This window comes from Anomalospiza imberbis, chromosome 2, assembly GCF_031753505.1.
Source record: "Anomalospiza imberbis isolate Cuckoo-Finch-1a 21T00152 chromosome 2, ASM3175350v1, whole genome shotgun sequence".
Lineage (NCBI taxonomy): Eukaryota > Metazoa > Chordata > Aves > Passeriformes > Viduidae > Anomalospiza > Anomalospiza imberbis.
The window spans coordinates 61130271-61142600 of NC_089682.1; the positions used below are offsets into that span (position 1 = coordinate 61130271).

The following is a 12330-nucleotide window of genomic DNA, read 5'->3' on the forward strand; positions in this document are numbered from 1 at the left end:
ACTCCTCACAGCTGGGACAAACCACAGCCTTGTGGAAACATGGCATATCTGCTCCATGCAACTAATCAGAATTCCTAGCTCCTGGTCAGTCAGCAGGTTGCTATTCCAAAACAGCATACACATTTTTCCTTTTTAAAATAGCCATTAAATTACGATCTGCAAAATGTCAGTGTAATGAATTACCCTAGGACTCACTTTGGTTAATAGCTGATGAATTATCACCCACAGATTTTATTTTCAAATTATCAAATGATTCCATCTGAAAATTACACAGCTCAGACACAAATTTAGTATTGTGCCTCAAAATATTGTTTAAAATGTGCATGGGTAGTTTGTTAAGCAATGCTTACAGTAGCAGATGTCTGTATCAGAGAAGCCACTCTACAATAAAGAATAATTCTCAAAATTTTAACTTTGCTGACATATAGTCAGAAGACTCCAGATACACACTGCATGGTTGGTCTGCATTATTACTATTTCAGGAAGCAGCATTCCTTTAAAATTAGTGTTGTATAATTTTTAGTAGTATTTCAAAATTTTAGCATTCAACTTCCAGAACACTTATCCAAAGTTATGTCATAGTTATAAATATTTCCAATGGCATCGTTCAGCAACCACTCAGGGACTAATGATTTTAAAGGAAACTGTGACATTTTAATAGTTTACAAATCCTACAGATTCAGAGAGTACTGGTCAAAACTAGGCAGATTTAATGCAGAGTATTTTGCTCATTCATCCTTATCTATGAAACTGCTGCAATATATTAAACAAGTCTATATATCAGCAATAAAGAGCAATTAAAACTGAGGGTATTACTGCAGGCTTGAGTAACCGACTAGAAGTATTAAATAATAATTAGTAAGATTTTAGCGAAGTATTTCAAGTCATACAAGTCGTATTCTAATATTTCTTGACATACAAGATCATGCACTTCTCTAAGGCATTTCAGGTCTATTCAATTAAGAGCTAAAGCACACACCTCATTTCAGCCTGAATTCGCACCAGGTGCTGAAACCTGAGCATGCAAATAAGAGTCCAGCCTGCTCAGAGCACTCTGTACAGCATGAATCATCAATAATCTGGAAAGATTACAGAATCACAGAATTTCCTGAGTTGGAAGGGACCCTCAAGGATCAGAGTCCAACTCCTGACCCTGCACAGGACCATACCCAAGAGTCACACTGTGTGTCTCAGAGTGTTGTCCAAATGCTTCTTGAACTCTGTTAGACTGATGCTGTGACCGCTCCGTGGGGAGCCTGTTCCAGTGCCCAGCCACCCTCTGGGTAAAGAACCTTTCCCCAGTAACCAACCTAAACCCTCCCCTGAGACAGATTCAGACCATTCACTGGTCACCACAGAGATCAGTGCCTGTCCCTCCTCTTCCTCTCACACGGACATTGCAGACTGCAATGGGGTCTCCTCTCAGTCTCTTCTTCTCTAGGCTGAACACACCAAGTGATTTCAACTGCTCCTCATATGACGTCTCCTCAAGGCCCTTCACCTCCATTGCCATCCTTTGGACACTCTAGTTTAATTTCTTTCTTATGTTGTGGAACCCAGAACTGCCCCCAGCACTGGAGGTGAGGCTGCCCCAGTGCAGAGCAGAGCAGGACAATCCCCTCCCTTGCCCGGCTGGCCATGCTGTGCCTGATGCCCCCCAGGACAGGGTTGGCCCTCCTGGCTGCCAGAGCACTGCTGGCTCATGTTCAATTTGCCACAGACCAGGACCACCAGGTCCCTTTGTGTGGCATTGCTCTCCAGCATCTCATTTCCCAGTCTTTCTGTACATCCAGGGTTGCCCCATCCCAGGTATAGAATCCAGAACTTTCCCTTGGGGAACATTGTATAGTTGGTGATTGCCCAGCCCTCTCATTTGTTGAGGTCTCTCTATATGGCCTCTCTGCCTTGGAGGGAGTCAGCAGCTCCCTCCAGTTTTGTACCATCTGGGAACTTGCTTAGTGTCCCTTCCAGTCCAGGTTCAAAATTGTTACACACAAGTTTCAAAGTACTTCTGTGAAGCTGGCCACAGAAACACGCTGCCAAACAGCCTCATCTCCTCAGGGCAGTAAATTATGTGGTACTTCAGCAGGTCCCGCAGAGTCAAGGCAACTTGTGAGGCTGCTTCAGGTGGCACACGGAATCAAGGAGTTTAACTCACCGCTTCAGTAGCTGAAACAAAGAGGTGGCACTGCCTAGTTCAGAATTGTGCTACAGTGGCTACTTAATTTGTCAATCCCTTGCTCTAGATGGCAAGTCATACATTTCAGCCAGCTGGAAAAGCTACTGACTTGTGAACAACTCTCACCAGACCTGGGAAAGCCTTTCCTGGCTCAAATCAGGCTCCTTTCAAATATCTTTAATATAAATATTCAAAGCAGGCTTCCTACTCATCTACCATCTTTCTACACCTGATTCCTACTTACAGGAGTAACAAATGCCAAGAGGATGGATTGTGGGCATCAAAAGTACCATTATTCACAGTGGTTCAAAAGCACCCAGATATGTCAAATTTTCCACAGAAGCAAAGCCCAGCACATCAGAATTATGTACTCCATAGCCTATGATCCAGGGAGCTAGTACCTGTGACAGGGGCAGATATATCAAATAAAATTCATAAATATTCATAAAAACCCCATATTTTTATCCAGGTTTTCAACATTATTAAAGTATTTAGGATGACAGTCTTGAAAAGATATCCTTTAAGGGATATATAGGAGCCGTTTATTTCAAATACACAGTTTACCACTAACTGAGACTTCTAATTGTAGATTTTTTTAATTAACCTAAGCATCACAGGGATTAGCACAAATACCTGGGGTGCTGTCTTACAGGTATGAGAAACCTAAAAACTTACAGGGATTTTTTTCATAAACTACAGAAGTTCTTAGTAAGCTAGTAAAAATGCAATTGAAGTAGAAATCTGTAGAGGGAAATTTGAAGATGCATGTGGAGCCAACAGAAGAGTGCTAAAGCAGGTAACCTGAGAAAGCAATGAAGGAAGTCTAAACCAATGACTGATCTACAGAGCTGGAGCTTATGTAGATAATGGGTTTTTACAAAGGACTGCCTGAAAAGCCTCTGTTGCACAATTTTAATCTAGCAAGCAAGTCACGAGTGTTCTACACAAAAATAGTAGAGCCAGGAGAATGAGCTTTTCTGCATATCCAAAAAGTAAAAGTTGTCCAAGAAGACAAATAAATGGGTTTCCTCTGTCGTTTTCGTAGCTCAAAGGAGTCCTGAAAAACAGGATTTTTAAAAACTACGTAGAACGTAAAACTGGACATCATAAACATACTTAAAAGATCAAGTTTTAGTTGTATTGAAGTTACTGAAATTGCTTTGAAAGAAAATGTGATTTCTTTAAAATTTTCTATGCACTTCATAGAATGTGTTCTGTGATGTAATGATAAAGAGGCTTGAGGTACTATCAGCAGGTTGCATCTCCATTCATGGGTGGTAACTTTTTCTAACACTGGAATCTTGAAGCACTTTGCAAATATCTAAATGTAGGCCTAGTTCACTTGTATGCAAATATTTCATTTTTAATATAAATTATTTGCTGTAATTCAACTAGAAATACATAAGCACTCTGTTACTGGGCTGAGAACCGAAAGCACTTACACTCTTCAGGAAGGAGACTTTACGGTGTGTAATGCATCACAGTATTGACTTCTATTTAACTTACAAATAAGTAACTTCTCTATTTTCCCTGCCAGACTGCTCACTTTGCAACAAGTCTCCAAGGAATAATGCTCTCTTCAGAGCCAGCAGGCTGCCTGGAGCAGCTTTCTTCTCTTGGACACAACACACTGCTACAGCAGGAGCAAAGCAGGCTACCCCTAAGGGAAATGCCACTACCAGAGCCAGCCAGCTTGTTTCCTTGCTTCTTCCATCCTTTGGGTGTTTTTTACCTTGCTATCCCCTGAAAAGCTTCAAGGAGACAAAGTCAACTGCTTAAAATATATTAATATGAAAGCATAAGAATAATAGCTAGTAAGAGGTGGTGAGAAGAACGAGTACTGCCAAAAAAAGCAGTATATAAACATAAGAGTGGTGAAAAGCTCTCTCATAACATGTAACAAGAGGAAAGAAATCCCATTCAGAGAGAAAAGACAATATAAGAGAAGCAATCTAGATAAATCACATAGCTGAAAATTCATTTCAATTTCTGTGGAGTGTAACAGGCTTTCTTCTAAATGTCACAGAAGAAAATTTCAGGAGACTATGTCCTCATTTTGGTGCATATTATATGATGTTTTCTTGATCTATGTAATATGCAAAGTCCACATTACAAAGAGCTACCACTCTCTGCTTCTTGGTACAGACTCACCCATCATCACTAGTCAGGGAGTCACTAGTTAGGGAGATTTACCTTCATGTCATTCTTTCCTGCTTTTATCAATATGTACATATCCAGGTCATGATATGCCAGTTTACAGTGTTTGTTTCATGTGTTTGAGAAATTAAGAAAATTTCATTGTATGTAATAATAATGGATTGCAAGGCAAGCCAGATAGCTCAGAGAATCACAGCTTATAAAATAATTTCCTTCCATAGCCACAATATTCAAACAGCGTGCTCTTCAAGAGCCAGACTAATTCCAAGGAATCTCAATGTACTATTCAAGGCAGACCCCTGTATGCTTTTGCTTGTTACAGTGTTCCAAGCAGCGATTGTTGAATACACCTGAGAAGTTTTAGAAGTCCATAAAACAAGGGATGGGGAAGCAGGGAAGAAGGCAGAGCAATTCTGAGAACTCAGTAAGGTAGTATTTTCTGCACTAAAACAGAAAATTCAAGAGCAGAAGAGAAGTCTGACAGTATGCAATATGTTTGACAAGTTGACTAAAATTAAAGTATAAACAAAACCAATTAAAAATATTATAGGTTTAATCTTAGTCCTCTAAATAAATAACGATAGAAGTTGAACAAGTATAGACTTTGAACTGCCAAATGCAAAAAGCAATTTCATAAAATTAGCATTAGAAACAAAGTTTGCAACCAGGGAGTACTTACAGTCTTTGCAACATCAATACTGCTAATACTGTTAAATGCACTTTAAAAGAATAATTTCCATAATGTTAACACAACAGCTAAATACTGCCGATCTGCTAATGGCTCTATGCATATAGCTGACCTTCTTTTTATGCATAAGAACACTGTACTTATCTAAATAAGTCCCACCAGCTAAAAATCCTGACATATCAAAGTAAAATTCATAAAGGGAGCAGCCAGTGACTATCTCTTCAAAAAATGAGCTAGGAAGCTCACAACAAATTTGCAATATCTGCCAAGGTCTTTTAACTTATCCAAGGTTTCTCCTTTTATACAGCAATGCAGAAAACAGATTTTTCTTTCATATGTGTTATCACAAGATGACAAAGTACACATGCAGCCAAGGGACACACACCAAGAAAAGGAAAGAGTGAAACTGAACCACAAGTCACACTGTTAGAAGGATTAACACTGGATGTGTCACACTTCACACCATAACCTCTTCTACAGTTAGGCTGAGTACCACGTACATGCATCAAAAACAAACTGTTCTACAAAAATCCCACAAATCCCCTTTGAGTCCATCATCAGTTTAAATAGCCCCTGCTCTTTTTGACCAGTTCCTTTCCCTTGGTACAAAGATGATGAGCCAACCCCACCTGGAACCAAAGGTCAGGGCACTACATCAGAACCAGCCTAACACTTCCCCTTGCTCCTTCTTCCATTGGAGGGACTAGGGTAGAGACAAGGATGAGGAAGCAATGGTGTCTCTAACAAAAGCAATTCAAAAACTGAAACTAAACCTAATGTTTCCATTTACAAAAAATGTCCTGGGGCTCAATAATCACAGCAGGACTGCTTTGGAACTGCTTTTAGGACAGGAAGCCTAAAGCAAGAATACTGAAAATGCACAATCAATTATACACATTAAAAGCATAAATGCAAACTGAATTCAATCTTTGTGGGCATATTCATAAACTCCAAATTAGATGACCACATACCAGTGTTTGCAAAGGACTACTATCTTATTTAGCGCACAGAATAGATTTCCTAAAACATCCTCCTAACTGATGCAGCTGAGTATATACTCTATGTTCATACTCCTAAACTCTCTGCAGCCTTTCCTACTACTAATTAATGCAGCAAACTGGTTCCTGAGTCCTTCCTAGAAGGACACTGCAACACACAGCACCAGGAAAACTGCATTCACACTGCTCAGTGCTTGGCACACCCCAGAATACTAATGCTTTAAATATGAACTGATTCATCTTAATGCAATAATAATCACTTCAGAACTTCTAACCAAGAAATAAAGAAATGGAATAAAAAATATAAAAACTGTTGCACATTATCAATTGTCTTAACATCCAGAAAATGAGGTGCGGAGTTATGTCAAATAAAAAATGCACAATGCCCAAGTTTTTTAATGTAATTTCTACTATTTTGTATTTCTATAACAAAACTTTAAAAGCTAATATGGTTAGTGACAGAAACCTTTATTCTCTTACTAAAAACAGAATCCTTACATTTAAAGCATTCCACAATTTATCAGTAATTTTCACAGTATCATATGGTAATAAACCCCACACTACTGTATGCATTGATCAAGTTAAGCAGAGTATGCTCTTCATTTTGACTTTCTAAAAACCACGTATTTCACTACTATAGGCATTTCTGCAGGACTTTAACTATAATTTAAGCTTTTAATGACACAGATCATTAAACTTTCCATTTTTTTATTCTCAGCTGCTTAGAAGAGAAACTTAGTATTTTATAATTACATCCCCATGTACCAGAGCTTTTAGGTGGTACAAGGTCTTCTGCACATGCACAATAAACATGAACTACTAACCCTTACAGAAGTTATTCCACATTGTATCACAGAAAATAATGTCTGAGTTACCTGAACATAAACTAACCTATAAATGTTTAATGCTGGAAAACTCTTAAAAGGTTAGCCAGTGTGGTTACAAATTAATTTCTAAATCACTTGTACTTTTACTAAAATTTCTTCTGTTCATTCTTTTACCTCAAACTTTCACCTTTTACCATTTCCTAAACAAAATCTTGCAACATATTAAAAACAGCATGGGATTGTCTATGTATTTCAGCATGCAAAATTGTAGAAGCAATATGAGATGATGATTCTTTAAATAAGGCACAGATGTTTTACTCCATTTTGCTTCTAAAACACTAAGTTCTTGTCTACACTAAACTGAAATTTATTAATAAATATAAGCTACTGCCAGGCAGTGGCCATGCCTGGGCAGAACCACTCAGGCTGAGTATAACAGGAACAGAAAGTTAACTCTGTTTCCACAGTTCTCAGTAGAGATTACAACCTGCATCAGCCTCCTCACAGTAGAGAGGAGAGTGCAGGCAGCAGTCAGATTACTGTGCAACTGCTCCTCTTTGACAACGACAGCTGATAAAACTAGTTCGTACTTCACTACATACCAAAGGAAAGATGCTGCTTATTAATGCAGCTAGTACGATGATTAGCTTCAAGGTCATGGTAAGTGTCCTGTGTAGTTAAGTAATAGTCCAGAAAAAGAAAGATTTAAAATAGCAGTTGGAAAAATAAATACTTTGCTTAACGGAGGCTGCCCTTGAATGCATCTAAGTTCAGAAGAAAACCTTGCCAATCCAGATGGTTATTTTGCTTGTATCTTTTTACTACAGAAATACAGTTGCTAGATAGCAAAGGATATACCAAAAACAAAAAAAATCCCAACATGCACATACCAAATCTGCTTTTCAGAAATTACAAAAAAATTTAAAAAACCCAAAACTTCCCTTCCTGTAACACTGTATTTTAAGATTAAAAGAAAGAAATATTTCTCAGAATACCAAGGACAAAGAAATCAAAATTATAAAGCTACGTGCCAAGGAAATGAAAGATTTACATTAATACTTTCAATAAACCTTCATAGCTATGCCTTACAAGAAACATGTGCACTTCCTCTCTCTCTTTGATAGTGGCTCAATTCTAATAGGAATGGTCCTGTTAAAAGTAAAAGTCATTGTTTGAAGGTTACATTCTTGTAAAGATCATTCTGCTATGATTTCTGTCGGGAAGTGGCTCATTGTGTATTGCAATTCAGTTCCCAGTGCTATAAACCGTGGTTCAGCATCAAAATTATGACTGAAAGTGGCAGCTATTTAGAGAGGTACAAGCAAATTAGGAAGGGATAAGAATCAAAACTGTCAAAATTTCCCAGGTTTTTGAGTCACATTATTCATAAATTAAAGCCAGTACAAGGATATTCGTTATGCAAGTGTAACTATGCTAACTGCATAAAATGCCAAAAGCTCAGTCACACCACTTATCTTTTGGGAGTATTTACGACCTCTGATACATATGCACAACATGTCCGACTTCCAACGAGTCTTCTGCTAAGAGCAGAATTTCCCCTTTTCTTCTCCTCCTTCCGTGGAGAAAGTCCAATAAAAAATGATTAAAATTCATGAGCTTTACTATAAAGCATACTTACTGGTGCTGGATTATCTTTAGTTTCCACACCAAAAACATCCCGTTGTTTCACTGTCAGCAAATCAAGACCTTCAGTATCGTCCTCGTCATCATCATCACCATCTTCAAAGAACGGCATGGAGTCTGAGTTTGGTACCCTGTTAGGTACATGAACATCTTTTTCCTCCTCCTCAGACAGTTCTTTTGATTCATCCTCAGACTCACCACTCTCCTCAGCACTTCCACTGCAAACAGAACATTCCTCAGCTTCTTTTCTTCTCTGCTTTTCCTTTGTTTTGTTAACAGATGTTTTTCTACTGAAATTAGTTCCACATTTCTCCACTGTTTCCTCATTTACCAAGGTGAGGGCATTCTCATTTTGCTCTGTCTCCTCCAAGAGGTCTGTTCCATTGTCTGCCTCATCCGCACACAGCTGCTTCCGAACTCTTTGAAGGAATCTCACACGAGGTGCCATAGCAAGACCAAGTGACCTAAAACATGGAATTAACCAAATAAATTTAAAAGACAGATACACAAAATTTGACTAAATTAGAAGCCCTCACTGATGGCTCAAGTGATTCAATTTCAATTATCATTCATATTGACAAATTTTGATCAACACATTTAGAAAAGTCCAGCATGAAAAATACAAGTGGAAGAGGAAGCAAGACGAAATAACTGAGAACTCTCCATAACAATTATAAGCCTCCCAGGAAGGAAAGCAAACAAGGAAGCTAGTAAGCTGCAGATAAGAGCCAATTAACTATCTATGCTTCACAGTAAAACATGGTGGAAGAAACAGCAATGTAATTTGGTATTGAAAATACATGGATTTCATGTCAAGGACTGAGATGACAGATCAGTGTTAAGTGTCCTTCACTACTGGAAGTACACCCAGAACATTATCCCCCTGACCTCACAGTGACTGAGAGATCAGGAGAACAAACATGGAATGGATGAATAACTAACTGCAGAAAAAGCTAGGGGAGAGACTTTTCTCCCTTAAAGGCAATTTCACCTGCTTTCACCTCTCTACAGCAAGGCTTTACCTCCATGGCATATGCAACTAACAGTGACAGGAAAGCTATTATTTTACCCAGCTATTCATGACAATTCAAAGTTATACTAATAAGCATTACATGAAGGGGCAAAAATTGCAGAAAAAGCAAAAATCCTGTCTAGCAAAAATAGTGGAGAGCACTGCATGGGAACAGATACCCTGACTCCAACAGCCCATCTGACTTCAGTAAACTTTGTAACTGTTCACGGTTATTACACCTGACCCTGTCAAATCCAAATTTAAAAAAAAAAAAAAAAAGCAACTCTTTCAGAGTTCATGAGCCATCTCATTAGGTGAATAAAAATGTGAGAGGAGGCTGGTACTGGTGCATGGAACACACAGAGAACCCACTACCCAAAGTAGTGCCTGGAGCTTGTACATACACTTAACTAAGGAATAAAGGATTTAACCAAATGCAGTGGCTACAAATATACACAGGCATCACAGCTGTAAAAGACCAGCCTCTTTCAATTCAAAACATGCTCAGCTGTACACCACCTCGCCTCTCAGTACTGTTCAAGTAGATAGCATCATTTCTTCTTTTCACTGCACAGCCTCTGAAAGGAACCCAAGTTATAGCACAGGAGAAATATCTAATCCATACTATCCAGCAGAAATGACATTATAAACAGCTGATGAAGCACCCAAAATACACTGCAGAGCAGCAAGAGTGCACTGTAGGCTCTGGAGAGCCTTCAACTTTTAATGATAGCCAATGGGAAAGGCTAGTCAAAAGGAGTGCCCTGCTTAAACAAACAAACAAAAAATTGTAATCAGACCTGTGGTTAAACAGGGCACTTTTAATACCAGCCACAGGTTAAAAGTAGATGCAAACCCAAATAGCAATCCACACTGTTAGGATAAATAACAAATCTTCCAACAAATGAAGTTTATTTTTAATGTAAAATTTTTGGTTTAGTGTTTCTGATAATTCAGCACTGTTCTACATGCACTTAGCATGCAAAGCAAATAGAATTTTATTTTAAAAGATCAAAGGAAGTTTTTATCCAATGTATTTTGCACTTTTACTGACAGTGCAGAGGATAACTCAGCACCACTGGGAACTGAAATTGGATCAACTAGCCATCTTAAACTTGTTTTACTGTTTGACAGCAAACACTAATTACCTTTGCAATGAAATGATGTGTTAAAGTTTGGCCTGTTGACTAACTGTAATGGAAATAACGAAACAGCAGATGTAATGCTTCACTGCAGCAGCTGGAAGCCATTCAAACCTGAAATTGGGCCTTAACACCAGGCACAGTAAAACACACATCAAGAGATTGCTGCATTCAATCTCTTCAGCAAGGAGATCGAAGTTGCAAAAATCAAATCCTTTGGAAGGCAAACGCTTTTTTGCTTTTCCAAATTTCACATTATTCTACATAAATTACTACTGTCAAGTGTTGACAAAGCAATGCAAGTAGCAATACTGCATGGCAACTACACCATCAGTGGTCACTTCTCTTTCTCAAGCAGACAGGCACAAGGTACACAGAGTTGAAAACTCTGATTTTATCAGAACTTTTCTTCAACACCTCCAGAGCTAGCATCAAAGATCAGGAATGTACATGCATAGGAAAGTCTGAAAAGGTGAAAAACTATTCTCTGTTCAGCAGAAGTTACAAAACAGAAGGAGCAGCCCATGATGTGGACAAGACTTCACAGATTTTTTTTTTTTCATTCAAGTATGAAATTCCACTTGCCAACTGCTGTACTGCACTGATGTCTTACTTTAATAATTAAATAAAATTAATTGTCAGTTAGTCTTGGCAATTTTTTCTACACCGCTTAGTAAGCCTACCAAAGAAAGACTAGTGCTATCAAAATTCAAATTACTTCCAAAAGAATACAGACCTCAGGCAGAAGGGAGAGAGAAGGTCAAATTTATTTGATAAGACAGTAATAGTAGATAAGCTTAGAAAAAGTGTATTAAATAACCCCCCAGTACTTTTAATTACATAACTTCTCAAAGAAATGTCAGTGTTTTGGCTCATTACTGCCTCTTTTTCATAGTATATTCCAAATGGAGAAAAATCTAGGACAAACAGTCTGGACATTCTACTACTGCTAAAAGCTCCCCCATATATTAAGATTTGACAGCTTCTTTAGAAACTATTTCTTAATTATTCACCAAATCTATAGTTCAGTCATACTGAAATAACTCAATGTATGAACCAGCCTTTCTTTTCATAAACTACAAAGGGCATTACTAGTTTTCAATAATTCATTTGATGTCACTCAGACCACAATCCTACTATGGCTGAAGTTGCAGCTATTTTTTTACTTTAGTGCTACCATTTCACACACTCATCTAGAATAAGAAATGTGCAGGGGTTTCTGATGAAGACGGACAAAAAACAGGTAAGTTATTTAGTATGATTTCATAAATCCTAACAGACAACACCAAAAACACACTAATACCACAATGTAGTCCTCAGACTACGGTAGCCTTTAAATGGCAACAACAATTCAGCTGACAAACCAAACAATCCTGTTTCATATTTTGGTGTGAAATACCATGACTTCTTAAAAGCAAGCTCTTCTAGAAAGACATTTGAAATCAGCTTCTAAAGGCAATACTGAAATCAGGGGAGTGTTTTGCTGCTGTAAATCAAAGTACAGCTGACAGTTCTACTCCTCAACTGAAACCAAGGTGGCCAGGCATCAGCATTCCCCAACACTTATTAGGGAATACATAGAAGTAACTAAACAAATGACCTAAAACACTCAAGTACGTCTGTTATTTAGTAGCAAGTTCACAAGGACTTTCAGGAAATAAATTAAAAGAGTAAAACTGCAAA

At 38.1% G+C, this 12330-nt stretch overlaps 1 protein-coding gene and 1 long non-coding RNA gene across 2 annotated transcripts in view; one reads left to right on the forward strand and one right to left on the reverse strand.

Annotated features, from left to right (window-relative positions):
- DDX10 (DEAD-box helicase 10) overlaps window positions 1-12330 on the reverse strand; it is a 151531-nt gene that overhangs the window by 96219 nt on the left and 42982 nt on the right. Inside the window, exon 13 of the mRNA XM_068181357.1 lies at window positions 8489-8957. Within this exon, the coding sequence (XP_068037458.1) occupies window positions 8489-8957 (469 nt within the window). The remainder of the gene's footprint in view (window positions 1-8488; window positions 8958-12330) is intronic.
- LOC137469033 (uncharacterized) lies at window positions 1077-3987 on the forward strand. The gene is made up of 2 exons (XR_010996316.1): window positions 1077-3038; window positions 3717-3987. It is a non-coding gene; the product is annotated as an uncharacterized lncRNA (long non-coding RNA).